Source organism: Salminus brasiliensis, chromosome 3 (assembly GCF_030463535.1).
Source record: "Salminus brasiliensis chromosome 3, fSalBra1.hap2, whole genome shotgun sequence".
NCBI lineage: Eukaryota > Metazoa > Chordata > Actinopteri > Characiformes > Bryconidae > Salminus > Salminus brasiliensis.
The window spans coordinates 5,011,236-5,037,916 of record NC_132880.1 but is presented as its reverse complement, the minus strand read 5'-3'; the positions used below and the strand labels follow the sequence as shown (position 1 = coordinate 5,037,916).

Below are 26,681 nucleotides of genomic sequence, written 5' to 3'. Positions count from 1 at the left end.
GTTTAATATTCAGACTGCCTCGCTGGTTCTGGTTCTCGCAATGAAATGAAGACACCATTAAGTGTTGCACAGGTTTTTAATAGGAAAGCTCACAATCCAGCATGAGAGGCCTTGACCTCTATCACAACTACGTAACAACAAAATGTGGAACATGACTCACCCAGAAACAGAAGACACACACGTCTCATGGTGAGGAGGGAGAACATGGAAAGACTACAGGCAACAGAGTGTCCATTGGATAGTGTTGAAACGGGTAGCTTCTGTATGTGTCTGCTGCTGCTTCATCAGTGTTGTGGAGACACAGATCCTCACTGGAGTGAATGCAAATGATCTTGATCTTACTATATCTGTAAAATCCTCTCAATCCTCAGGTCTTGCCTTCAGCCTACTTCCACGCTGAGATGAAGCAGCGGAGTGTCACTGGGAGACCCTGCTGAGTCACGCCTACCCACTGAAAAGGGGAAGGAGGGCAGTGATAGAGGTGGAGTTGGGTGGTGTGGGTGTTGCAGCAGACTCCAAGGCTGTAAAAATAAAGGGGCTAAAAATAGGGCGATACTGAAAGCTTCCATGTCAACATCTGTCGCTTATGTGGGGAACCCGTTGAACACAAAGGACCTCCATGTAGATCCACAACTCCGGTCTTTACTCCCAAACCAAAACCAGGAAAGTTTTATAGGTGTTACAGAATAATACAGAGTAATTATTGAAAAATGCTAGTACATGAGTGGACAAAATAACGGAAACACCACACAAACGGTGCTTTATCCTTCCTTCTTAACCAGAATAACACCCAATAACATGCCTGGACCTTGTCGGTTTTAAGTAAGAGTGCTAAGAGTGGTCCATCCCCTGTGATGTGGTCCTGTGACTGTGGCTTTCCATTGATGGATGATCTAGATGGGAGTTAAATGTGCTGCAAGTATTTACGGGGTGTCTGTACTACTTTGTTTGGAAGGTTGTCAAAACAGCTCAAGGCAGGACTCCACAAGACCTGGGAAGGTTGCCAGTTGACCAGTTGTCCTTCTTTGGAGCACTTTTGGTAGGTACTGACCTCTGTGACCCGGAACACCCCATAAGATGTGCTGTTTCGGAGATGTTCTGACTGAGACGTCTAGCCATCACAATTGGGCCCCGGTTGAATCTGAAGGCCTTTCTCATCCAGTTACTGTATTATTTGATTACAGAGCTCAATCAAATGGCCCAGATTGCTTCATAGGCTTCAATATTTGGTTCATTTCCTGCATAAAATGAAACATCCATTTGTCTAAAAACGCCGGCAGTGATCATCACAGTAGTCGTTCTGCCAGTCGTTCTGGATGTTTTGCCAGTTGGGAACAAACAACTGATTTTAGATGCTTGCAATGATGATCTATTTTTAAAATGATATTTCTCCATTTGTTATTATTATTTATTAGATGAAAGAGGAGCATTCCTGCTAAAACCCACCTGACAATCTGCAGTTCCAAATCTTCTGTGCTGTTTGTAATGAGGCAGCTGTAACTACCATCAATACAGATGTCCTTTAAAAATTCACTTCCTCCAGTAATCCTTTATGCCATGAAAATCCGTACGTCCTTGGCTTATCGGATTATGTCACAAAAAAAGAACAATAATAAACAATGTTTATAAAGATACCATATCATAACAAACATTTCAAAATTTTGGGTACCCTGAGCTCTAGATTGTGAGCTACACTGTTAAAAATGACAGTGCTACTAAAGGTTCTTTGAGTGATGCCATAGAAGAACCACTACTGGTTAATAGAGATGTGGTGAAAAAAAGAAAATGGTTGGTTTACCAATTTAAGGTTCTATCACAAGCTCTGCAAGTTCTGCTAATCTTCTTTATATTTAGACAGAATTTTATGGAAAATGGACCCAATACAAATGCTCCAAAATGAATTGGCAATTTTATATGTACATATAAGTATACTATATATATATATATATATATATATATATATATATATATATATACACACACACACACACACACAGTGGTATAGTTTGGGCACCCCTGATAATTTTGATGATTTTCCTTTATAAATCATTGGTTGTTCGGATCAGCAAGTTCAGTTAAATATATCATATAGCAGATGAACACAGTGATATTTAAGAAGTGAAATGAATTTTATAGGATTTACAGAAAGTGTGCAATAATTATTTAAACAAAATTAGGCAGGTGCATAAATTTGGGCACCCCAACAGAAAAATGACATCAATATTTGGTAGATCCTCCTTTAGCAGAAATATCAACCTCTAAACACTTCCTATAGCTTTCAATGAGAGTCTGGATTCTGGATGATGGTATTTTGGACCATTCTTCTTTACAAAACATCTCCAGTTCAGTCAGGTTTGATGGTTTCCCAGCATGGACTGCTCGCTTTAAATCCCACCACAGATTTTCAGTAATATTCAGGTCTGGGGACTGAGATGGCCATTCCAGAATGTTGTACTTGTTCTTCTGCATGAATACCTTAGTAGATTTTGAGCAGTGTTTAGGGTTGTTCTCTTGTTGAAGTATCCAGCCCTGGCGCAACTTCAACTTTGTCACAGATTCTTGAACATTGTTCTCAAGAATTTGCTGAACTTGACTGGAATCCATGTGACCCTCAATTTTTACAAGATTCCCAGTACCTGCACTGGCCACACAACCCAACGACATAATGGAACCGCCACCAAATTTTACTGTGGGTAGCAAGTGTTTGTCTTGGAATGCTGTGTTATTTTTCTGCCCCTTGTAATGTCCGAATAACTCAATTTTAGTTTAATTGGCCCACAGCACCGTAGGCTTTAGCCTACCTCCAATGACGATGATGTTGTAGGTCTTTGGAGCTGGTCTGTGGGTTGACCATGACTCACCATCCTTCGCCTCTGCCTATCTGAGATTTTTCTTGGCCTGCCACTTCGGGCCTTAACTAGAACTGTGCCTGTGGTCTTCCGTTTCCTCACTATGTTCCTCACAGTGGAAACGGACGGCTGAAATCTCTGAGATAGCTTTTTGTATACTTCCCCTAAACTATAATGTTGAACAATCTTTGTTTTCAGGTCATTTGTCATCATGTTATCATGTTCAGGATCTTGGCAAACTCTTCTCTCACCTAATGGAAGAGATTGAGAGAAGGTTTAGGGGCAAGGTGCTTAAGTATCTCAGTGAAAACCCAAATAGATCCAAGTATACTAAGCTTTCTGATGCTGCAGTGTATTAAAGTGTACCTGTAGCCACACTCATGATCAGTGCACTTAAAGAGAGCTATAATGGAATCAATTTTGTACTTAATAAACTTTAATTGTACAAAAAAAGAACATAATTGAGCTGAAAGTGAACAGAGTGTGTATTTTCCCTTCACTCAACATCAGTGTGAAGCCCATTCCTTGCCCTTGGTGCACATGCAACCTATCTGGTGTGTTATCTGGATGCTGAGGTAGATTATAAATATAAGTGAGCTAAGAGAGGAGCAGAGTGTGTGTGTGTGGTTATGTGTGTGTGAAAGAGAGAGAGAGAGATAGTGAGAGTTAGTTATGAGATTTAATCCATATTTCAGTGTAAATAAAGTGCAACCGGTCCTCTGAGCTCAACAGTAGCGATGCTGTGTTTACATCGCTTGATAAAAAACACTTATACGTCATTAAGTCTCTGTAAAGAGAGTGATCTATGGGAGGAAGTTGGGGACAAACTTGGTAAAATGATTCATAATTAATTATTGTATTACTGTATTAATTCAATATGGTGTTTCATCTCTTTTTCAAAGGCAACTTAAAACCATCTTTTGCCTGGGCCTTGAGAATTGAGTGTGAGTATTAAACCTAGCCATTAAAAGAATAAGAATGATAATTTTCTCAAAGATCAAATAAAACATGTTCCCACAATAAACAATACTTTTCACTGATTATATGAATAATAAAGTAAAAAGGAGGTTTTGCCCATTTTTTTAACATATAGAATTACTTAACATAGCGAATTACTGCCTCTGGCGAAGCTGCTAAAAATATATATATTTTTAGCTGGGACTGGGTACAGCTTCTCCTCCTTCTACTCAAGACTGAAGTGAGGACATGCTTTCTCCCTTTGCTCATTTATTTCCATGTGTTACACTGCCTAAAGCACTGTCTGTGCCATAGAAACGTACACTTAAAAAGTGTATGTCGAGAAAATTGTAATGCCCTTATGTTAGTAGTTGTGTTTTATCCGATAACAATGCTCATAATAGCGGCTGCTGTGGCTAACTGGTCAACACTCTGCTCCGGAGGCTAAATTAGTGAGAACAAGCCAACCACAAGTCTGTATAGTGCAAAGTGTGTGCGTGCAGTGCTACATTTGATCGTGTAGTGCTACATTTATACTGATTTCAAGGAAGAAATTTTGTCTAGTGTGTGTGTGTGTGTTAAACTGTTTGTACAAGATTGTGTAAAGTTCTAACTCTGAAATGATTTTACTGGGAAAAGAAATCCATCAGAACATTTCAGATGATATCAGGTCAGTACAGAAGTGAGGAAACACAAGTATTTCTAATGCATATTCATTTTTCCACCTTACAGGGGTGCGACAGGGGTGCGACAGGGGTGCGATAGAGGTGCGACATCTCTACGCCTGCTCTTTCTGGCTGTGGTCTGGTTCAGCCTTGATGTTAATTTAGTAAAAATGCTCTTTCTTAGCACCTGAATTTTTTTGGAGAGTATAACCCCGGTGTCCCATGTCTTTCCTGGTGGCTTGTGCATTAATTGCAGGCCTCCTGCACGTTATCGACCTGGCTACCTTTTGCTGGATGTGCCCGGAAGATGTGCAGCTCTTCTTATGCATGGTGATGCTCGTCTTCAACACCATGCTAAGCCCTCACTCAGTAGCTCACTGGAAAAAGTGAAATGACCAGGTCATTCATTTACAGTGTAATTTTTACACTAATGGTCAAATGACAAAACATGATTTCTGGTTCATATGGGTTTGGTTTAGTTTCCCCTTGAAGTTTTCCCTTAAAAGCAATCATTTTACTGAAATGATATTTTTACTTCAAAACCAAAGGTTTTAATGTCACATGACCTTATGACATCACATCAGATCACTCCTCTCCAAGTTTAGCTGTCTGCTACTACCTCACGCTTTTTAAATTATTTGCATAACCGTTCAACCAGAAGAGCATTACCGTAATCCAATCCTGAGGTTATAAATGCATGCACCAGCTTCTCAGCATCATTTAATGAGACTACACTGCGTAGTTTGGCAATATTACGTAGATGGAAGAAGGCCGTTTTAACTATGTGTGCCTCAAACGAGAGGACAGAGTCAAAAACAAGCCCTAAGTTATGCCTATGGATTTTTTTATCCAGTGGACCCAGGATTGACCCTTGTGGAACAACGTCTTTTACACACACTGTTAAACACACTGGTGGCGATCAGTCAAATTCTGACTGTATTTTGTAGCCTGTCAAGCAGAATCTTGTAATCCATGGTGTCAAACGCACCACTAAGATCGAGCAGCACAAGAAAAGTAGTGCAGCCACTATTAAGTAAAGTGAGATGGTCATTTGTGACCTGGGAGCTTTCTTCTAGTTGATCTAATTACAAAAGTACTTCTAGAACCTCAATCGAGTTAAACCAGCGAGTTAAACCAGCGGTTTATTCATAATTTTAACAATCTTCATTGCTGTAATACAAAAAGATGCAGTAAAAACTACAGTGCTATAAATAAAGGCTGTGGAGCTGTCTGTTTGTATGAGTTGCTGTGACACTGTTGAGGCCAGTGTTGGACATTGTTGGCCTGTCTAGGTTTTGTGGTTCTGTTCAGGGAAGGAAGTGGCGTTAACATGTATTTCAGGTTAAATTTAAACACTATGTAAAGGCTGAAGTCAGGGGGCGAGAGGCAAAGAGGAGCAGAAGCACACTGATAATCAGATTGATAGATGGATTAAAAACCAACAAACAGCCAAATTCAAAGAGCTTTCATTTCTGGCTACACTGTAAGAAAAAAGGGGTGTTTTTTAATTAAATCACTTTAAATTTAGTTAAGTTATCACATGTTTCACATTATGAACTAGCTAAAAAAAACATGGATATTATATTACATACAATTATTATTTAAATGATTAATGATAATTGGCCACGGAAAACACCTGGCTCTTAAAGGGAACGGCGAGTGACGCACTGATTGGTTTATTGCACGTTTCACCCAAAACACACCAATGATTAGTTAAGAGACTGAGTACATGCCTTTTGCATGTTTTGAACTGCGCAAGGCAAACGTTTCCCGTCTTTTCGACAGCAAAGACACACTGACACTCCCTAAATCAAGCTGCAAGGTGCACAAGTCACTGCTCACCTAAGATCGTCAAAAAATGCCATTGACTTGTTGAGTAAATTAGGAAATATCCAGCGGTGACCCTGCAGTGTTTAAACACTCCAGCAGCACTGCCGTGTCTGATCCACCACATCGTACCAACCTAACACACACTAACACACTCGCCACAAGTGCTGAGAATGACCCACCACCCAAATACTACCTGCATTGAAGAACAGGGTAAAAGGGGCAGATGGACAGTCTGGAAAAAATCAGGCATTATTGGTAAGTTAAACTGGTGTACAACCATGTTCTTTTATTTTTACAGCCCTGGAGTCTGCTGGAACACACACTCCACCCCACCTATGTCATTTCCACTTTTCAGCAGGCGTGACTGCTCTCCCAGAGACGCTCTGCTGCTTCATCTCAGTAGGACAGTACTGAGTAAGCTGAAGATCAGGAAGACAGGCGAAGGAGCAGCCTCTTTCTGCCTGTGTGCCTGTGTGTTCAGGGCCTGTCGTCTGTCCACTTCTCACCATGAGACGTGCGTGTCTTCTGTTTCTGGGTGAGTCATGTTCTACATATTGTTGTTAAGTACTTGTGATAGAGGTCAAGGCCTCTTATGCTGGATAATGGTCTCTGAGAAATTCAGCAGGGCAGCTTAGTCCTCTATGTAAGCTCTGAGGGGGTCAGTGGGATGGCCTGCTCTGGACCTTTTCACAACTTAACTGATCTTGCTGATCTAACATCACATTTCTGACCTTTCTGTATAGTGTGAAGAGATAAACGATAATAGATAGCAGTAAGCAATAACTTTTACCATGCAGTCAGTTCCTGCCTCACAATAGATCCCCAATAGATCTGGTTATTGCTCTCAAAGCTGCCTCTTCTATCTCATTTCTCACAGGTGTTTGGGGAACCACAGATAAGCACAGATGAGTGTCAACCTAACGTGTAGATTAAGCTGTTATTCCTGGGTCTTACTGGATAGTGCTGCTGTCCTCTCATTGTGTCCTCTCAGCATGACGATGTGCTGCTAACAAGCTGAAGAAATTGTAGCTGGTCAGCTTTTGACCTTGCTCTCATTCGCCTCCCTGAGTTTGGTTTTCTGGAGTCTTACCAGTAAAATAATGAGCCAGGGCTTTTTCTTCTGATGTGTGTTTAGCTCCAGTTTGGCTCAGCTGAGGTAGTTTATTTTGAGGGAGCAGATGATGAAGGTAAAAGCTACTCACCTAGTGTTAACTATCAGCCTTGGAGCCTCGTTTTTGCCTTCAGATGAACAACAGCACGCAGCAGTTCCCACATGTGGGTCCTTAAAGAACCCCTTTTGTAAGGGAGATGGGAATGTGAGGGTGTGAGTGTTTTGAAGGTCTGAAGAACCTATATTTGAGAACGTTCTTTACCATCACTTATCTTTTATTTTTTAAAAAATCTTTCTGGAACCAAAAGTGGTTCTTTTATGGAGTTAAACATGTATTTATTATTTTTAAGAGTGTAAGTGTTTGCAGAGCAGGAGTGAGCGCTTCTTCTGACGAGTTCATGATTTATATTTATAATAATCTGGAAGACTTTTGCTTTTCTGCTTCTGTGAAGCTTCTGTTTCTGCCTGATCACAAAATGGTCAAAGGTTCAAATCCGAGACTCATTTTGGGAATCATTTGAGGATTCGTTCATACTGAGACTGCTGACAGCTGACTCGTTAATCTGTGGACTACCTCTTTAACCTGGAATCAGCTGAACGATGTGTCTGAGTAGAAAACAGCAGTGAGCTGCAAATGGAACTAAAGGTACAGTAATGGTGTTTCCCCCACAGGTCTCCTGGTCCTTCTAATGGGAGAAGTGACCCCTGGGACAGATTGTGGCCCTGGCTATAAAACACTAAGAAGAAAGGGGCCGTGCGTAGGTATAGACACGTCCTGCTGACTTCTTTAGCTGCTTTTTTGTTAAAGGTTCAGGATCTAGTTGATTAAACACAGCCTTCTATCCCATAATAACCTCATCTATAATGTAGATTGAAATATTAAGATTGAGGCTCTGAATTATGTTTTTAGATGATTTATTTAATAGTTTGAGTTTGTTGAACAGAACAAGATCATAATCTACTGATAATGTGATCATTTTAGGAGTTCTGGTCTTTCTGAATATTAATATTGAATATTAATTTTATTAGAACTTTATTCTTTTATGTTATATAGCTTATATATATATAGCTGTTGATCATTCTGGATACTTCTTAACACTTACATGGGAATCCCTCTAGTTTCTTTATGTTGTCATAAGAAATATAATTCAGTGGTTAAGATGTAAACAGAGTCATTCAGAGTGGTGTCGTTCGCTGCAAAGAGTGGTTTGTCCGTTCAACTGTCGAACTGGGTTTATTCAACTCTAATAACTCTGAAGTTAAGAACTACTTATTCCAGTTGAATAAACCCAGTTTAACTGCTTGTTACTAATGAAGTCGTTTAGTTTTTAAGCTGAACGGAAGAACCACTGTTCAGAGTAACCTCTAAAGAAACCTATTGCACATTTTTAAAGATCAACACAACACAGAGAGGCACATGTGCATCATTGTCAGGTAAAATAGCTACACTTGCACTGTAGAGATAATGAGCCCTGGTTCCTATCACCACAATGTGAAGAAATCAGTAAGTCAGTGAACTTCTGTAGAATAAAGTATTTCAGAGCACTTTAATGATTTTGTTTACAGCATTAAAATTTCAGCTCATTTTGTTGAAATTGTGAATTCCTCTTTAAGGAGGATTCTACTAATAATTTGTGCTCTCTGCTCGATAATATTAGACCAGGTGCACATGCCTGTGCAGAGCCTCTAAGAAAAGACTGACTCTGAACCTCTGCTCTATTTCTTTTTCCAGACGATAATGAGTGTGAGGAGAACCAAGATATCTGTGGTGTCAATTCTGTGTGTAACAATACACGAGGATCATACTACTGCACATGCAAGGATGGCTTCTTTTCCAGCAATGGAAAGGAGATATTTACAGCAGACCAGGGGTTTAAATGTGAAGGTAAGGGAGGATGTAGACTTGTGTTAATGTGTTTATTATTTTACTATCAGCTGTAGCTGCTGTAGCGGTCACTCCCAGTGTGAAACAGGAGACTTGAAGTTATACAGTGGTCTGTAATCGTCCAAGAGATTTAATAGAAAAGCTGAATCTGAATCTCTGCTCTTTTTCTTTTTCAGATGTCAATGAGTGCACGAAGCACAAAGATATCTGTGGTGACAATTCTGAGTGTGCCAATACAATAGGATCATATTTCTGCACATGCAAGGATGGCTTCGTTCCCAGCATTGGAGAGCAGATATTTACAGCAGATCAGGGGGTTACATGTGAAGTGAGATCTGACTGAACTGAGTTCCTCAGAAGTTTGTCTCTGTGTCACACTAACAGATCGGGATGAATGTGAGGAGAATCTGGTGGACTGTGGGACGAATGCAGTCTGTAAGAACACCATGGGCAGCTACTACTGCACCTGTGAGCAGGGCTACAGGCTGCGGTCAGGGCAAAGTAACTTCACTGAAGGTGAAGGAGTCTGTGAAGGTGAGGTTTTCCAGCTGTTTTTTGCTAAAGCCTCCATCCAAGGTGTTTGCTCTCCAGCCAAGAGAGCTGCACAATACCAGTCTGAAGTTTGGAATATATACTATATGTTCAAATGTTTGTGGACACCCCTTCTAATGAATGCATTCAGCTACTTTACGTTCTGTCATTTAAGTAGCTGAAGTACTGCCAATAGAATAGGGCTTATCGAGACACAAGATTTATCAAGACCTATCGAGACCCATCAAGAGAAGAGACCCATCAAGAAAAGATTTAGCATGGAAGTCTGATGACTTTAGGTCGCTGTGACAGTTTCTGGGGTGCGTTGCAATACTTTGAGATAACACTGCCATGAACAACTGCTGTGTGATCAATACAGCGGAGAAGGTTACAAGGCCCTCCACTACATTTTCTTAACATGGCAGCAACATTGACCTCTATTCAACCACACAAGTGGCAAAGCTAGGCACTGGTGTCAGTGAAACTGTGTGTAAAGTTGTATTCTGTAAGTGTGGTAATGTGCTGTAGTCTGTCTCTAACCCTTTATTCATTCTTTATAAAAGAGGAGGGCAAGTTCAGCATGTTCTGTGACCCCTCTTTGCTGTGACGGCTTCCTGTTCCTGTTCCTGAAGAAGCGGATACAGCTCTACAGTTCTCAGCCTTCAAGCACACCAGCTTAAGTCCTTCTATAACATCTGAGCATGCCTGTGTTGTTCCACCTTTCAGTGGTGAAGCAAGCGCCTCCCTAAAATATCTAGACTCGTGTTTGTTTGTCTTTTGTACCAATCAGACTATAGATTCCTGCAGCCGCAATCTACAGAGTTTGCTTTTGCTTTGGCTTCCACTGTTCACACGTTTTGCTTGTTAACAGCATCTGCTGAATGATTCAGAAATAGGGCTTACATACAATCATTCATATTTTGCATTTCAAATCCATCAGCAGCCGGAGTCAGAGTGAGCACAATTGGCTTTGCTTTCTCAGGGGTGGGTTGATGCCACTTCCTCCTCTCGTCACTCCTACTGTGATGTTGGTCAGTACAGGCGTCTGTTAGCTGTTGTATTGTAGCTGGGAAGCCGAGCTTTTTTCCCATGCTGTATCAGAGGCGGTGGCGGTGAAAGAGGATTGGGTAATTGGCCTTCCAAACTGGATAGAAAATATGGTTAAGAAATGAATTATTTGGCAAATACCATGACTATGTGTATAAATATATATATATATATATATATATATATATATATATATATATAGATATATAGATATAGATATGTATACATATATTACTATTTGATTTTAATTCAAATACCACAATGCTGAAATCTGTGCTATATTCCTCAAGTGTTCTTTGATATACTATAAAAAATAAACAAACACATGTAAATTAGTATGGAAGTTGCATTTATTATTCTGTACTAACTATATGGTATATGGCCCTTGGTATATGATATAGATTCTTATGTATAGTATCTATGCATTTTAGTTTGCCCTGGCTTTCCACTATTTGTACATTTTGCTTGTTCATCTGCAAATGTATATATATATATATATATATATATATCAGGTGTAGTGTAAGTGGGGAGAAGTCTTTGTAGGTGCAGTGTGACTGTACATAGGAGTTCCAGAAGTAAGTGCAGGGTAGAGAAGCTGTCTCTGAACCGACTGGTTCTGGCTTCCATACGTCCTTCCAGCTATGAGAACAGGCAATGGCTTTGGTGGGTGGAGTCCTTAATAATCCTCCCACTCATACACTGATGCTGAAATGACACTTCTGTATATTTTCCTAAATAAACCTTAGGAAAGGTGACTCCTCATTTGTTACAGCCTTCAGCAGAACATCTCAGTCTCTTGATCAACATAAAGAATTCTCCAAGGCCGTGTGTCCCTGTGACAGAGCTAGACAGGGCTAGAGTAGAGAGAGAGTGCATATTAAAGATCAGACCTCCCTCTAAATTATATACATTTTAATATGAATTAAATGTAAAATAATTAATAATAAGAGTAGAAGGGTGGGGTGTCTCCAGTCATGTCCTGCAATAGTAACCAACTATCTATAAAAATCAATAAAAGTCTACTTACGTCAATAAAAGGCTAATACGTCAACACACACAATTAATCAAATTTTAGATTTTATTAAATTTTAATGTTATTTATAGACAGTTTATTGGGCACATTTATTAGTTATCCCGCCCAAAAAATCAAGGATGTGCTAGCTGGCATCGTAACTTGTGATTAACCATAATAATTAATCCCAGAATATTGTTCTGATTAATGTTATTACACTTTTTAATAAATGGACACCACAGTCATAACACGACTGGCGTGACAGTTCACCTACCTCGATCTCTGATCGGGTCATATCAAGGAAGACCGGCTTGGTGCTGGAGGCTCATTCAGAGGTGCAGGTGGATGGGGGCTTTGAAATGAGTGGACAAAGCGAAAGGTCAAAAGGCAGACAAAGAGGCAGATCAGGGTCAGAGAGAGCACAAGCCATGTCATCAGCTGCAGGTCAAGAACCTCCTGTGGCAGAGAGGAGAGGACTAGGGTTAGGATAAATGAGCTGCAGATGAAACTGATTCAGTATTGTGTAAGATGTTTAGTCTGTGGCTCCGCCCCCTCAGTCTGTTTGCTGTTTATTCCCATCTGTGGGTTAGAACCTGCCCCCTCCCTCCGTCACACGACGCCCCCAAACTGAGAGACTTTGCTGAGCAGTAAGTCATAGAGATGTACCTGGTTTCACAGCATTGGAGTGGCGCAACAGTCTAATTGCCTGCTTGTTAAGAGATTTAGGAGATCATAAGTTCAAAGACCAGGTGTCTGAGTAAGTTCAAAAGGCAGGCCTTCCTCCATGTGATAAGGGGTTTATTTAATGAATTTCAGCTGCAGCTCATTTACTAATGTTCCTGAGGCCCAACTCAGGATGGACTATTGATCAAACTGAGCTGCAGAAGTGAAAAATGTGAGTTAGGAGAACTTCTGACTAAACTAAGTTGAGGTAACTCTAAACATCTTTATATCTGATATCAGTAACTGTATCATTTTATGTTGGGCTAACTTTACATCTTTTACATTGCAAAGCCTGTCCACACACACCGTTTAATGTCCACTGTATTTATTAAGGCATGGGATTAGGAGACAAGCTGTGTTCTCCACAGGAAGGGAGGAAAGCAGCTATCCTGGATTACAGCAAACCTATCTCTGACACTTAATTGGCGGTTAGCATTCCTAATAGAGAGGAGCGGGGTACATCACCTCCTTCTCGGACACCAGCACTGCAAAACTGCCCAGGTGGGTGCAGGAGCAGACTGTCTGATTGGCGTTAGACATGACCTCAGTGCAGCCCCTGGTGGACCATGCTCCACCATCCAGAGAGGAGTCCCAGAACACACAGGTTTGGTTTGTGTCTGATGGCTGCGGCAGAGAGAAGTGAAAGTCAGAATGTTGAATATGGAACATCCTCTTATTTCATATATATTTTTATATTTGACCAACTACACCATAAAAAGAGGTTCTTCAAGGGTTCTTGAAGAGAGTAGATAAATTAGTAGATAAATTAGCAGTATATACACACAATGTAAATAATATGTCAAAAAGTTTGTGGACACCCCTTCTGTTGAATGCATTGAGCTACTCTGAGTACTTTTGCTAATACACCACGCACCATGTCTAATACCAGAGGGATATAAAGCCACCCAGCATTGAGCTGTAGAGCAATGGAACTGTGTTCTCTGGAATGATGGATGGTGCTCTATCAAATACTTTTGGGATGAGTTGGGGAGTTGGAGATGAGGTAGGGTGGTGATCATCCAACATCCTGTCACTGAATGCAATCAAATCATCACAGCAATGCACCAAAATCTAGTAGTAAACCTTCTTCCCTGAACATGCAGAGATAGTCACTCCAATAAAAGAAGGATGAACTCTTTTTTAAAGGCCTTGATTTCAGAAGAAACAATGAATGAGCAATAACCTTAATCCCAACCCTAACATAACCCTAATCCCAACCCTAACCCTAACCCACACCCTAACCTTAACTCTAACCCACACCCTAACCTTAACTCTAACCTTAATCCTAATCTAACTCTAACCATAATCCTAATCTAACTCTAACCAAATTCTAATCTAACTCTAACCATAATCCTAATCTAACCCTTACTCTAATTTTAATCCTAATCTAACCCTAACTCTAACCCTTAATCCTAATCTAACCCTAACTCTAACCTTAGTCCTAACCTAACCCTAACCTTCACCCTAACCTTAATAAGAACCTAACCCTAACCTAACCTTAATCCTAACCTTAATCCCAACCTAACCCTAACCTAACCTTAATCCCAACCTAACATTCATCCTAACCTAACTGTAACCTTAATCCTATCCATAACCCTTACCCTAATCTAACCCTAACTATAACCCTTAATCCTAACCTAACCCTAATTTAACCTTAATCTCAACCTAACCTTTATCCTAACTTTAACCTTAATCCTATCCATGTAACACTAACCCAATCCTAATCCTAATTCTAACCTTCATCCTAACCTTAACAATAGCCTAGCCCTAACCTAACCCTAACCTAACCCTAACCCTAACCCTAACCTTAATCCTAACCCTAACCCTAACCTCAATCCTAACCCTAACCCTAACCCTAACCCTAACCTTAATCCTAACCCTAATTTAACCATACCCTAATCTAACCTTAATCCTAACCTTAATCCTAACCATATCAAAGTGCTTATTTTGACTTCTGCTGCTGTGTAATACAAACCCTTTATAAGCAGAGATTGTAAAGTTTATAGAGTTTAGAAGCTTTTTAAGCAGAGGTTAACCTTCAGGTGAGTGAAGGTGAGCTGGATCGGCTTCTTCAGCTGAGCCGTGTCGTTATTAGTGACCACTGCTGTGACGACATCCGAGTTTATCTGGAACTTTTCTTCTCCTCGTTTCTCTATCCAGTCGAAGTAGCCGCTGACTGAAGTTTCCAAGCTCTTGTACCTGAGCAGGGAGGCAGCAGTAAACTCTGGCAGGCACAGAAAGCCACTAAGAGTCAGTATCATTACAGGAGACACTCGTAATTAGAAGCACAGTTTGTAGAGAGTGACATTTTTTACCCAGGTATGAATCTCCTGCTGCAGTTTCCCAGTGGGAGTCGAACTGCACGCCATCAGCGGACAGACTGAGCTTCCCTTGAGGGGAAACCGCCTCTCTCCTTACCAACATCTGAATCTCTACAGACACAATATTACCATGTGGTGAATGTGGTGAACTTGTGGTCATTCACTTTGTGGTCTTCTGTGAATGACTGATCATACTGTGTAAAAATGGTTCGCGGTTTTGATTTCCTTACCTGTATGATCAGCTGACATGGTGGTATTAGGCAGCAGAGGTCCCAACAGTTTCAGTATTTTCTCAGTGATTTCCAACAGTGCCGTCACTTTTCTGTTATCATTCAGGGGCCCAGCAGACAGAAGCTTGTCTATAGCATCCAGGAGCCTCTTCAGAGAGAGAGAGAGAGAGAGAGAGAGAGAGAGAGAGAGCAAGAGAGAGAGAGAGAGTAATATCAGTATCCTGTCTGTCTGAAAGTCTGTAAGTAATCATCACTAGTTTACAGTGCACAGATACTGTACCTCTAACAGTTTGCTTCCGTCCACTTGTCTAGTTAGTTTTCCTGCCCTCATCTCTATACAGCTGCTCCTCAACTCCCCCACGATCTGCTCCAGCTCTGCAGAGGTCTGTGTTAATGACACACAGAGGGAGAAGATTACGAGGTGAGGTTCTACAGGTGGCAGATAACAGGAACAGAGGGGTGAAGTTTCCAACAGAACTGCTTGTGAGATAAACTAGAGCTAAAACTAGTCTGACTGCATCTGACCTTCAGGAGGATCTAGCAGACTCTGGAGTGGTGGTGCACTGTTCTACTGTGCAGTGACACCTATTCAAATATGACCTCCATAGAAGAGTCACCAGAAGAAAACCTTTCCTGCGTCCTCACCACAGAATTCAGTGTAATATGCTTTTTTTAAATGGACTTCTGAACAAGCCAGATCTCAGAAGATCTGTAGACTGGTGGATTTGCAATAGAACTTTGGCCCCAATGAGCAAAGATATGTTTGTAGAAAGAAAGGAAGAACACCTCTCCAACTGTTAAGCACAGAGATGGATCAACCATTCTTTGGGCTTGTGCTGCAGCCACTGACACAGTGAAGATTTTACTGGTAGGTAGCTGGATAAATAAATTCAATGTAATTGAAAGATTCTTAGCTGCTACAGAAAGCATTTACAAGCTGTGATAATTGCCATAGGGGGTGTTACTAAGTCCTGACCAAGTCCTGACCATGCAAAGTTAACAAACATTGGCTTTGTGCCTTTCTTTTATTTTTTATTAAACAGTAAAAAAGTTCACATATCAAAGAAGTATTTCTTCTTTAACTTTATGCTTTTTGGACAATGGATGCCTTGTGGAACAGAGTTGGGATAAATATCTGAGCTCCATAAATGAAGTGAAGTACCAGACCTTTGTCCTGTATCTCTACACAACTGTATAAAGAGCTACAGTGTTTATAGTGAGCTTTCAGGGTCTTGCCGTACCTGCTCTGTGCTGTTCTCCAGCAGAAACTTGCAGTTCGGCCCTGGGGAGAAAGAAGATGAATAGACAGGTTTTCACTCACTCACTTACAGCAGGGGGCACCACTGAGCACATTTAGCAGTGTGGGCTATGGAGAGTTTACACTCACTTGAGCATCTCATTGTTTTGAAGCCGTAGTTGGTGAATCCTGGTTTGCACACACACTTATAGCCATCGTTAACTGTCTTGCAGTCTCCTTCCCCACAAAGCGACTTGTGAATAATACACACATCTGTATAAAATAAACAGAGCAGTGGGTCTCAGCTGTGTCTTCTGATATTTCACTTTCCAGTGCTGGATTTCCAGTTTAGATTCCTGTCGTTTGTCTGTTGAGAGGCGTTTTTCTTCTCCTGTAAACTGTAAACTACTGATAGAGCTGTGTCCACAAAGTTTTGGCCAAAATGTAGAGCGCCAAAATGTTTACCTAAAAGATGGTTGGTCCAAAAGCTCAGCTAATATGGTTGGCTTACAGAACTGTGTCTATAAAATCTTGGCCAAAATATAGGGTGCCAAAGTTGTTGAGTAAAAGATGATCTGGGCAAAGCTTATCTAATACATTTGGCTAATAGAGCTGTGTCCACAAACATAGCTTAGCATAAGCACAGTGAGAGTGAATACTGGTTCAGGCCTGTGTAAACCTGATGAAGATGTCACAGTGGCTCAATAGAAGGGAAAAAAATGCCTTAGTTTTTCTTTAATATTTTAGAAAGTATGAAACGTAGACAATGGAAAAGTCATAGGCGCAATTCAGAATGTTCTTCAAGGGTTGGTCTAACTCAGAAGGAACATGAGTTCTGTATCGTTACAGCCTCACCTTCCTGGAAAATTGTTAAAATGACTGACTTAGTAAAGAAGAAGATAATGAACCTCACCTTCACAGACTCCATCACCTTCAGTGAAGTTACTTTGCCCTGACCGCAGCCTGTAGCCCTGCTCACAGGTGCAGTAGTAGCTGCCCATGGTGTTCTTACAGACTGCATTCCTGCCACAGTCCACCAGATTCCCCTCACATTCATCCCGATCTGTTAGTGTGACACAGAGACAAACTTCTGAGGAACTCAGTTCAGTCAGATCTCACTTCACATCACCTGAATTACGCAACAGAGCACAGCAAACCAGCCGCATTTACACACGTCTGCATCCTCCCTTACCCTCACATGTAACCCTCTGATCTGCTGTAAATATCTCCTTTCCATTGCTAGAAACAAAGCCATCCTTGCATATGCAGTAGTATGATCCTGGTGTATTGGTACATTCAGAATTGTCACCACAGATATCTTTGTGCTTCGTGCACTCACTGACATCTGAAAAAGAAAAAGAGCAGAGATTCAGATTCAGCTTTTCTATTAAATCTCTTGGACGATAACAGACCACTGTAACTTCAAGTCTACTGTTTCACACTGGGAGTGACCGCTACAGCAGCTACAGCTGATAGTAAAATAATAAACACATTAACACAAGTCTACATCCTCCCTTACCCTCACATTTAACCCCCTGGTCTGCTGTAAATATCTTCTCTCCTTTGCTGGGAATGAAGCCATCCTTGCATGTGCAGCTGTATGATCCTGGTGTATTGGTACATTCAGAATTGTAACCACAGATACCTTGGTTCTCCTCACACTCATTAGCGTCTGGAAAAAGAAAAAGAGCAGAGGTTCAGAGTCAGTCTTTTCTAAGAGGCTCTACACAGGCATGTGCACCTGGTCTAATATTATCGAGCAGAGAGCACAAATTATTAGTAGAATCCTCCTTAAAGAGGAATTCACAATTTCAACAAAATGAGCTGACATTTTAATGCTGTAAACAAAATCATTAAAGTGCTCTGAAATACTTTATTCTACAGAAGTTCACTGACTTACTGATTTCTTCACATTGTGGTGATAGGAACCAGGGCTCATTATGTCTACAGTGCAAGTGTAGCTATTTTACCTGACGATGATGTAAAATTCTAATGAAATTAATATTCAATATTAATATTCAGAAAGACCAGAACTTCTAAAATGATCACATTATCAGTAGATCATGATCTTGTTCTGTTCAACAAACTCAAACTATTAAATAAATCATCTAAAAACATCATTCAGAGCCTCAATCTTAATATTTCAATCTACATTATAGATGAGGTTATTATGGGATAGAAGGCTGTGTTTAATCAACTAGATACTGAACCTTTAACAAAAAAGCAGCTAAAGAAGTCAGCAGGACGTGTCTATACCTACGCACGGCCCCTTTCTTTTTAGTGTTTTATAGCCAGGGCCACAATCTGTCGCAGGGGACACTTCTCCAATTAGAAGTACCAGGAGACCTGTGGGGGAAACACCATTACTGTACCTTTAGTTCCATTTGCAGCTCACTGCTGTTTTCTACTCAGACACATCGTTCAGCTGATTCCAGGTTAAAGAGGTAGTCCACAGATTAACGAGTCAGCTGTCAGCAGTCTCAGTATGAACGAATCCTCAAATGACTCCCAAAATGAGTCTCGGATTTGAACCTTTCACCGTTTTGTGATCAGGCAGAAACAGAAGCTTCACAGAAGCAGAAAAGCAAAAGTCTTCCAGATTATTATAAATATAAATCATGAACTCGTCAGAAGAAGCGCTCACTCCTGCTCTGCAAACACTTACACTCTTAAAAATAATAAATACATGTTTAACTCCATAAAAGAACCACTTTTGGTTCCAGAAAGAGTTTTTTTTAAATAAAAGATAAATGATGGTAAAGAACGTTCTCAAATATAGGTTCTTCAAACCTTCAAAACACCAAAACTGTTACATCACAGTCTTAACCTCACTCAAAATTTACATAAATCCCGCCCACTAGCGAAAGCTCTAGTCACAGCTTCTCCTGGGCTTTTCCTACGTCAGCGTCTGCAGAAGAGGAGCTCAAACTCAGTAACACATCTGAGCTACAATTTCTTCAGGGTTGAAAATAGGCCTGTAAAACACATCTTTGGTTTTTTAAGCCTCAAGTAGAGTCTCATGCTGACTATCTATAGTATGTCATGGAACAGCTTAAAATATGTGTTAGGTTGACACTCATCTGTGGTTATCTGTGGTTTCTCAAACACCTGCTAGAAATGAGATAGAAGAGGCAGCTTTGAGAGCAATAACCAATAACTTCAACCATACAGTCTAAACCAGCAACCGACTGCGTGGTAAAAGTTATTGCTTACTGCACTCAGAGGTGCCTTCATCTCTCCACACAGTACAGGATGGCCTGAACCATGATGTCAAGTCAGCAAGATCATAAAGACCTTTATGCAGCAAAAGAGGCCTTGACCTCTATCTAAGTACTAAGTACTCTAAGTACTTAACAACAATATGTAGAACATGACTCACCCAGAAACAGAAGACATGTACATCTCATGGTGAGAAGAGCGAAAATGGAAGGACTTCTCAGGTCTTCAGGTCTTGCCTTTAGCTCTAGAGCCCCGCTGAGATGATGCAGCAGAGTGTCACTGGCAGAGCAGTCAGACCTAGCTGAGCCAGGCCTGCAGAAAAGTGGAAGTGAATCAGGTGGGGTGGAGTGTTTGTTGCATCAAACTCATTAAAAATGCAGATTCATTTACTGCAAACGCAAAAATAAAAGGCCTGGTGTTACACTAATCAGCCATTAGATTAAAACCAGCTAATTGTTTCTACACTCATTGTCCACTATATCAGCTGCACTTTCTCACCTGCATACTCTATTAGGCTCCTTTCACCCTGTTCTTTTTCAATGGTATCTTAACATTGTGGGTCAATTTGGTCCCATGTAAGCTAATTTATGTTGAAATGAAGAAGTTGATGCTGTTTAATAAAGAGTAAGAACTTTAATTCTACTGATTTCTGAATTCTAAACCTGTTTGTTGTGCATTTTGTGATTGACAATAAAAATCTTAAAGTATTGACATGCTGAATATTTGTAATATTTCTTATTATGTTGCTGTTAAAAGAAAATGCTGTGAGATTCCACCTAACTCTAGATAATTTACATATTTTAGTTTAAATTTATTTAGAGAAACATTTACTATATTTATATTATTAGATCACGTAAAACACATAAACATGCCTGGAAAATCATTTAAATAATTAATATACATAATATAATATTTTTGATGTTTTTATAACCAGCTCATAATGTGAAATGTTAAGTAGTTATAAATGAACTACATTTAAGGTGATTTAACTTGCCAAGCTCTTTTTTTACAGTGTAGCCGGAGATTGAAGCTTTTTAAATTTGGCGGTTTGTTGATATTTAATACGTCTAACAATTTGATTATCTTTGAATAAGTCTGAATCGATATAAATAAGTAGTTACGGCTATCATGTCACTTCTCAGTGTGCATCTGCTCTTCTTCGTCTCTTGTCCTCAGGTTTTATATAGTGTTTAAATTGAACCAAACATTGCTGCAGCACTTCCTCCCCTGAACAGAAACCACAAAACCTAGACATCCCAACAAGCCTCAACAGTGTCTTAGCAACTCATACAAACTGTCAGGTCCACAGCCTTCATTTATAGCATGCATCTTTTTTTTTTAAATGATTAAGATCTGTTTTGAGATTAACTAGAACAAAGTTTCCACTACATCAGACTGTGCTCCGTTCTAACCTTGACAATGTTGCACCACACAGGATGAAACAACTTAGTGCGGAAACGCTTGCACCACGGTATAATGATCATACACACACTCTGAAACAGGTCGCTCGTAGCTACACCATAGATCATGGGATTCTGCTTGATAGGGTACTAAATACTGTGGGAATTAATCCATCCTCACTTGGTTTAGATCCTATTTGACTGATCGCTACCAGTGTGTGTAATTACAGAAAGTAAAAGATGTTGTTCCACAAGGGTCAATCCTGGGTCCTTTACTATTTACTCTTTCAATGCTACCACTGACCAAAATAATAATATAAAAAAGTAAATAAACTAGGGGTTGTTTTAGACTCAAGATTGGATTGCCCTTGTAATGACTCTAATGCCCTTTGGTTGGACGTTCATGCAAATTATTAAAAAAGCTCAGACTAATACAGAATGCAGCTGCTAGAGTGCTCACCAGAGCTAGGCAATTTGACCATATCAGTCTTTTTCTCTCGTCTCTGGAATGGTTACCAGTTAGATTCCACACTGATTTTTAAAAAATACTCCTTCTGGCTGAAAAGGCTCTTAACAACCCTTCACGTGCACTTCACTTTGCTCGCAGGACGCTGGCCTACTGTCAGTTTCCCGCTTTCAACTTCTTGATGCTGTTTAAGACTCAGACACATTCTCAGTGTTTAAATCTACATTGAAAATGTACATGAACATTTTTGCACAAGCTTTAGGTTAATTCACCAGTGTACTGTACTGTTTCCCTTGCTGATGCAGCCTGTTTTCATACACACACTGCTCTGTACTACGTCCTGTACAGGCCCTAGGTTACATACACCAGCCTGCTTATATCCCTCCTTTCTTCTCTCTCCTCTATTTACTGAGTTATTTCCTGCTGTCCATTCATGACTGAGTGCTGGTGCCTGTCTTGCCTCTGGATCGGCCTTGACCCACTGTATAAACCCCCCAGGTTTTACAGCTCTCTCTAACCCCTTTGTTTTGATGCCCTGTTCCGACTGTTCTGTCCTGGTCCTGCAAGACCTAGCTTTTCATTACCCGACTGCCATCTGCGATGCTGTACTGCTCTGAATCCTCACATTTATTAATTCTTGTTTTTTTGCAGTTCTGTTTTTTGTTGTTTAGTGTCGACCAGAGGAGGAAGGGTTTGTCTTTTGAGTCTTGGTTCCTCTCAAGGATTCTTCCTTATGATCTTAGGGAGTTTTCCTTGCCATGGTCGCCCTTGACTTGCTCAAAGGAGGCTTGGACCCGGATTTCTGGGTCTGCTTTGGCATGGCTCTACAAACATTTTAGCATCCTTATTTTTAAGCATGTGAAAATTAAAAAAACCTCCCACTGAGAAATGTGTTGTGGAGGAGGGTGGGGGTAGGTTAAACCTCAGGATGAAGAGTTCATGGTGCCCATCATCTATACAGAGAAGACACTTTTAGGGCACGGTTTACAGTTTTTCTCAATTGCTAAGACACATTTCTTGAAATTGTCCCTCCATGTCGCTAAACTGTAAATTCAAAACTCAATTTTCAAACTACATTCACAAAACATCTGACTCTTCCTGCAAAACCAAACTATCACCTCAAAACAGTTCAAACAGCGCTCAAAAGCAAACAATGCTGTCAGATCAGACCCCGAGTCAATCAAAATGAAAACACTACTGAGCAGTCATTACACACAACATAGAAAAAAGGAAAACAAAACGACCAGATCATTAAGTGTTTAGAAATAACCTTTATTGTTCACAAAAATGCATTTTCAAAACAAAATTCTTGTTTAGCCTGTGTAGTCCTAAAATAATATATACTTTTGTTGTAAAGTTTATATATATATATATATATATATATATATATATATATATATATATATATAAACTTTACAACAAAAGTGCATACAAAATCTACTCTATAACATCATGTCGATGTGCTGGGTCAGGCCACAGGACTTCATCTACATCACAGGCCACATTCTCCCTTGCCAGGCAGCGTGGGTAATAACTTCTAGTGTGCCGGATCCACGCTTGGCATGCATCCACACCTATATCATTACAGGCCAGTTCCATGGCCTGCAAGAGATTTTCCCTGGTGTAGGGTTGTCGGTCATAAACCTTCCAGCGCCATGAAGAGAAGAACTCCTCTGTTGGATTGAGGAAAGGGGAGTATGGTGGTAGGAAGACATTCAGGAATTCTTGGTTTCTAGTGAACCACTCTCTGACCTGCACGGCATGGTGAAAACTCACATTATCCCACACAATGACATAGACAGGATGCTCTGTCTGTTCATGATCCTGCTGCTGAAACCCTAACACAATATCCCGAAGATCACTTAAAAATGACAGGAGGTGTTGAGTGTTGTATGGCCCCAATATGGCATGATGGTGGAGAACACCATGATTGCTGATTGCAGCACATAAAGTGACATTGCCACCACGCTGGCCAGGAACTGTAACAATGGCTCGTTGGCCAATCACATTCCGGCCTCTCCTCCTCCTTTTGGTCAGATTGAACCCAGCTTCATCCATATAAATATATTCATGTGGTTGTTCTGAGGAATCCAGTTGAAACACTCTCTATGGGAAAATACATATAGCTTTGTAAGCTGTACAGCATAAGACAACCTTATGCTGTAGAGTAGACAGCAGTATTGAACACCTACCTGTACATAGTGGAATCTTTGCTCCTTGACCCTTTCTGAGTTGCGCTCAAAGGGTACTCTGTACAGTTGCTTCATCCGCATCCTGTTGTGTTTTAGGACACGATCAATGGTGAAAATGCTGATACTGGTGATGCCTTCAAAATTAACATGGTCGTCAATGATCTTCTGCTGTATTTCACAGAGTTTGACTGAATTGTTCTGACGGACCATGTCAACAATGAGGGTCTCTTGGCGTGGGGACAACATAGATGGCCTCCCTCCCTGATGTGGCAATCTGGTAATTCTACAAAAAGAACATGCAATTACAAAAAAATACATGTAGTACGAGGCCTACAAGTATATTGGAAAATGAGTGTAATGAAACACCTTTTTATTGAGTCATACTGCACAAATGTACAAAATGAAAAAAAGCAATTACCTGTTCTCTTCTCTGAATCTTCGGACTATGGTGGACACAGTGAATCTGCTTAGGTTGGGCTGAACTCGAAGTCCCGCTTCCCTCATTGTCAACCCGTGGACAAGAACATGGTCTATGACAGTTGCCCGTATTTCATCTGAAATATTTGTTCTTCGTCTCATACCTCCCCTTCCTCCTCTTCCACCTCTTCCACCTCTTCCACCTCTTACTCTTACTCTGCCTCTCTGATTGTTTCTGTCCATAGTGAGACTTCAACAAACAGGGCCCCATGGACTGGCTTATATTGGTGTCTTCACCTCATTAGTCACATGTGTTATCAATTTTGAGTTGCAGTGTTTAAGTTGAAACACCTGTGCTTTCATTGAATTTCCCTTTTGCCAGCTGTGCTTAACATTATGCAGCCCAAGTGCATCAGAGTGCCAAATGTGTTTTAGTGGGTGAAAATATGTTTGCAAGTTGTTGTTGCAAGTGTCTAACTAGGTGAAAAGTGCTTAAGGTTCTGCCAAAAGATTGACCATTTCAATAAATGGGTTCAGGGCACTGAGCATTTGGTTCAGACAACCGGGTTTAGTGTTTTAGCAATTGAGAAAAACTGTAATACACAACTATTGCTTATTTTCTGAATTTAACATGGAAAACAGAAACAAGTCACCTGCAAAGGTTACAGCGCATTTTTATGTTGTTTTTTTTTACAACAGAAATTGTTCTCAAAACATTGTAGAACAACTTGGTCTCTTGTGGAGGATCTGTTAACTTCATTCAATCATTAATTAAAATGCTGTAATCCAATTACAGCAGCAGCAAAAGATGTGGTAAAGCTCAGCATGAAATAGTATAATAAAAACTATATCCACATTTACATAGACCTGCATACACAGATCACTGTAATACAAAAGAATCTGCTGTTACATCACAGTCTTAACCCCGCCCACTAGCGAAAGCTCTAGTCACAGCTTCTCCTAGGCTTTTCCTAAGCCAGTGTCTGCAGAAGAGGAGCTCAAACTCAGTAACACATCAAAGCGCAAAACAAAACAGGGATCCAAGACTAATAAACTGAAACTGAATAAACTGAAACATTTGCAGTAAGTTCCATGGCAGAAAAAGGCTAACTAAATAAATAAATAAAATAAAATAACAGGGTTGATAATAAAAAAAAAAAAATAGGCCTGTAAAACACATCTTTGGTTTTTTAAGCCTCAAGTAGAGTCTCATGCTGACTATCTATAGTATGTCATGGAACAGCTTAAAATATGTGTTAGGTTGACACTCATCTGTGGTTATCTGTGGTTTCTCAAACACCTGCTAGAAATGAGATAGAAGAGGCAGCTTTGAGAGCAATAACCAATAACTTCCAACATGAGGGGATCTATTGTGAGGTAGGAACCGACTGCATGGTGAAGTTATTGCTTACTGCACTCAGAGGTGCGTTCATCTCTCCAGACAGAACACAAAGGCAAGAAATGTGATTATTAGATCAGCAAGATCAGTTAAGTTGTGAAAAGGTCCAGAGTAGGCCATCCCACTGATCCCCTCAGAGCCTACATAGAGGACTGAGCTGCCCTGCTGAATTTCTCAGAGACCTTTATGCAGCAAAAGAGGCCTTGACCTCTATCACAAGTACCTAAGAACAATATGTAGAACATGACTCACCCAGAAACAGAAGACATGTACATCTCATGGTGAGAAGAGTGAAAATGGAAGGACTTCTCTGGTCTTCAGGTCTTGCCTTTAGCTTTAGAGCCCCGCTGAGATGATGCAGCAGAGTGTCACTGGCAGAGCAGTCAGACCTAGCTGAGCCAGGCCTGCAGAAAAGTGGAAGTAACTCAGGTGGGGTGGAGTGTTTGTTGCATCAAACTCATTAAAAATGCAGATTCATTTACTGCAAATGCAAAAATAAAAGGTCTGGTGTTACACTAATCAGCCATTAGATTAAAACCAGCTAATTGTTTCTACACTCATTGTCCATTATATCAGCTGCACTTACATAACCATACACAATTCCAGACTGTAGTCCTCAGTTTCTCATCTGCAAACTCTATTAGCCTCCTTTCACCCTGTTCTTCTTCAATGGTCAGGATCCCACAGGACTGACCACCACAGAGCAGGTAGTATTTAGGTGTTGGATCATTCTCAGCACTGCTAACAGAAGCCTTTACTGGCCAACATCGTTTAAGAGTGATTCCAGCTGCTTTCTAAGACTCCGGCTGCTGATGGCAAGGTGGCATGGCTCGGAATTCTAACTCGCCACTCCCGGACCATAGTGGTAGCACATTAAAGCTCTGAGCCACTCAGCGCACGTCTTTAATATCTTAACATTGTGGGTCAATTTGGTCCCATGTAAGCTAATTTAAACAACTCTAGCAACTCATACAAACTGGTCCAGGCCTTCATTTATAGCATGCATCTTTTTTTTTAATGATTAAGATCTGTTTTGAGATGAACTAGAACAAAGTTTCCACTGCATCAGACTGTGCTCTGTTCTAACCTTGACAATGTTGCACCACACAGGATGAAACAACTTAGTGCGGAAAAGCTTGCACCACGGTATAATGACCATACACACACTCTGAAACAGGTCGCTCGTAGCT

General features: G+C 40.5%; 2 protein-coding genes and 1 long non-coding RNA gene across 3 annotated transcripts in view; 1 reads left to right on the top strand and 2 right to left on the bottom strand.

Annotated features, from left to right (window-relative positions):
- LOC140551038 (adhesion G protein-coupled receptor E2-like) overlaps nt 1-19,918 on the bottom strand; it is a 31,115-nt gene extending 11,197 nt beyond the window's left edge. Inside the window, exons 1-15 of the mRNA XM_072674407.1 lie at nt 19,778-19,918; nt 18,655-18,744; nt 17,918-18,070; nt 17,591-17,743; nt 17,312-17,461; nt 16,549-16,671; nt 16,403-16,443; nt 15,442-15,546; nt 15,162-15,309; nt 14,926-15,042; nt 14,647-14,834; nt 13,076-13,234; nt 12,182-12,343; nt 390-451; nt 161-279 (exon numbers count right to left, since the gene is read on the bottom strand). Coding sequence (XP_072530508.1) covers nt 161-279; nt 390-451; nt 12,182-12,343; nt 13,076-13,234; nt 14,647-14,834; nt 14,926-15,042; nt 15,162-15,309; nt 15,442-15,546; nt 16,403-16,443; nt 16,549-16,671; nt 17,312-17,461; nt 17,591-17,743; nt 17,918-18,070; nt 18,655-18,744; nt 19,778-19,805 — 1,798 coding nt within the window. The 5' untranslated portion in view covers nt 19,806-19,918. The remainder of the gene's footprint in view (nt 1-160; nt 280-389; nt 452-12,181; nt 12,344-13,075; nt 13,235-14,646; nt 14,835-14,925; nt 15,043-15,161; nt 15,310-15,441; nt 15,547-16,402; nt 16,444-16,548; nt 16,672-17,311; nt 17,462-17,590; nt 17,744-17,917; nt 18,071-18,654; nt 18,745-19,777) is intronic.
- LOC140551695 (uncharacterized) lies at nt 6,729-9,278 on the top strand. The gene is made up of 3 exons (XR_011979278.1): nt 6,729-6,836; nt 8,085-8,174; nt 9,145-9,278. It is a non-coding gene; the product is annotated as an uncharacterized lncRNA (long non-coding RNA).
- Nucleotides 19,919-22,824: 2,906 nt separating the features above from the next.
- Nucleotides 22,825-25,814, bottom strand: LOC140551694 (uncharacterized). Its single transcript, XM_072675247.1, has 3 exons — nt 24,094-25,814; nt 23,676-23,958; nt 22,825-23,589 (listed from the first exon to the last, which is right to left on the bottom strand). The coding sequence occupies exons 1-3, from the start codon at nt 24,333-24,335 to the stop codon at nt 22,921-22,923; spliced, it is 1,194 nt and encodes a 397-aa protein (XP_072531348.1). The 5' UTR covers nt 24,336-25,814; the 3' UTR covers nt 22,825-22,920.
- Nucleotides 25,815-26,681: the final 867 nt, after the last annotated feature.

Coding starts and splice junctions, on each gene's coding strand:
- LOC140551694 (XM_072675247.1), bottom strand. CDS start 24,335: ATGGACAGAAACAATCAGAGAGGCAGAGTAAGAGTAAGAGGTGGAAGA. Junction 23,959..24,093: donor AGATTCAGAGAAGAGAACAG/GTAATTGCTTTT, acceptor TTCTTTTTGTAG/AATTACCAGATTGCCACATC. Junction 23,590..23,675: donor AAAGATTCCACTATGTACAG/GTAGGTGTTCAA, acceptor ATTTTCCCATAG/AGAGTGTTTCAACTGGATTC.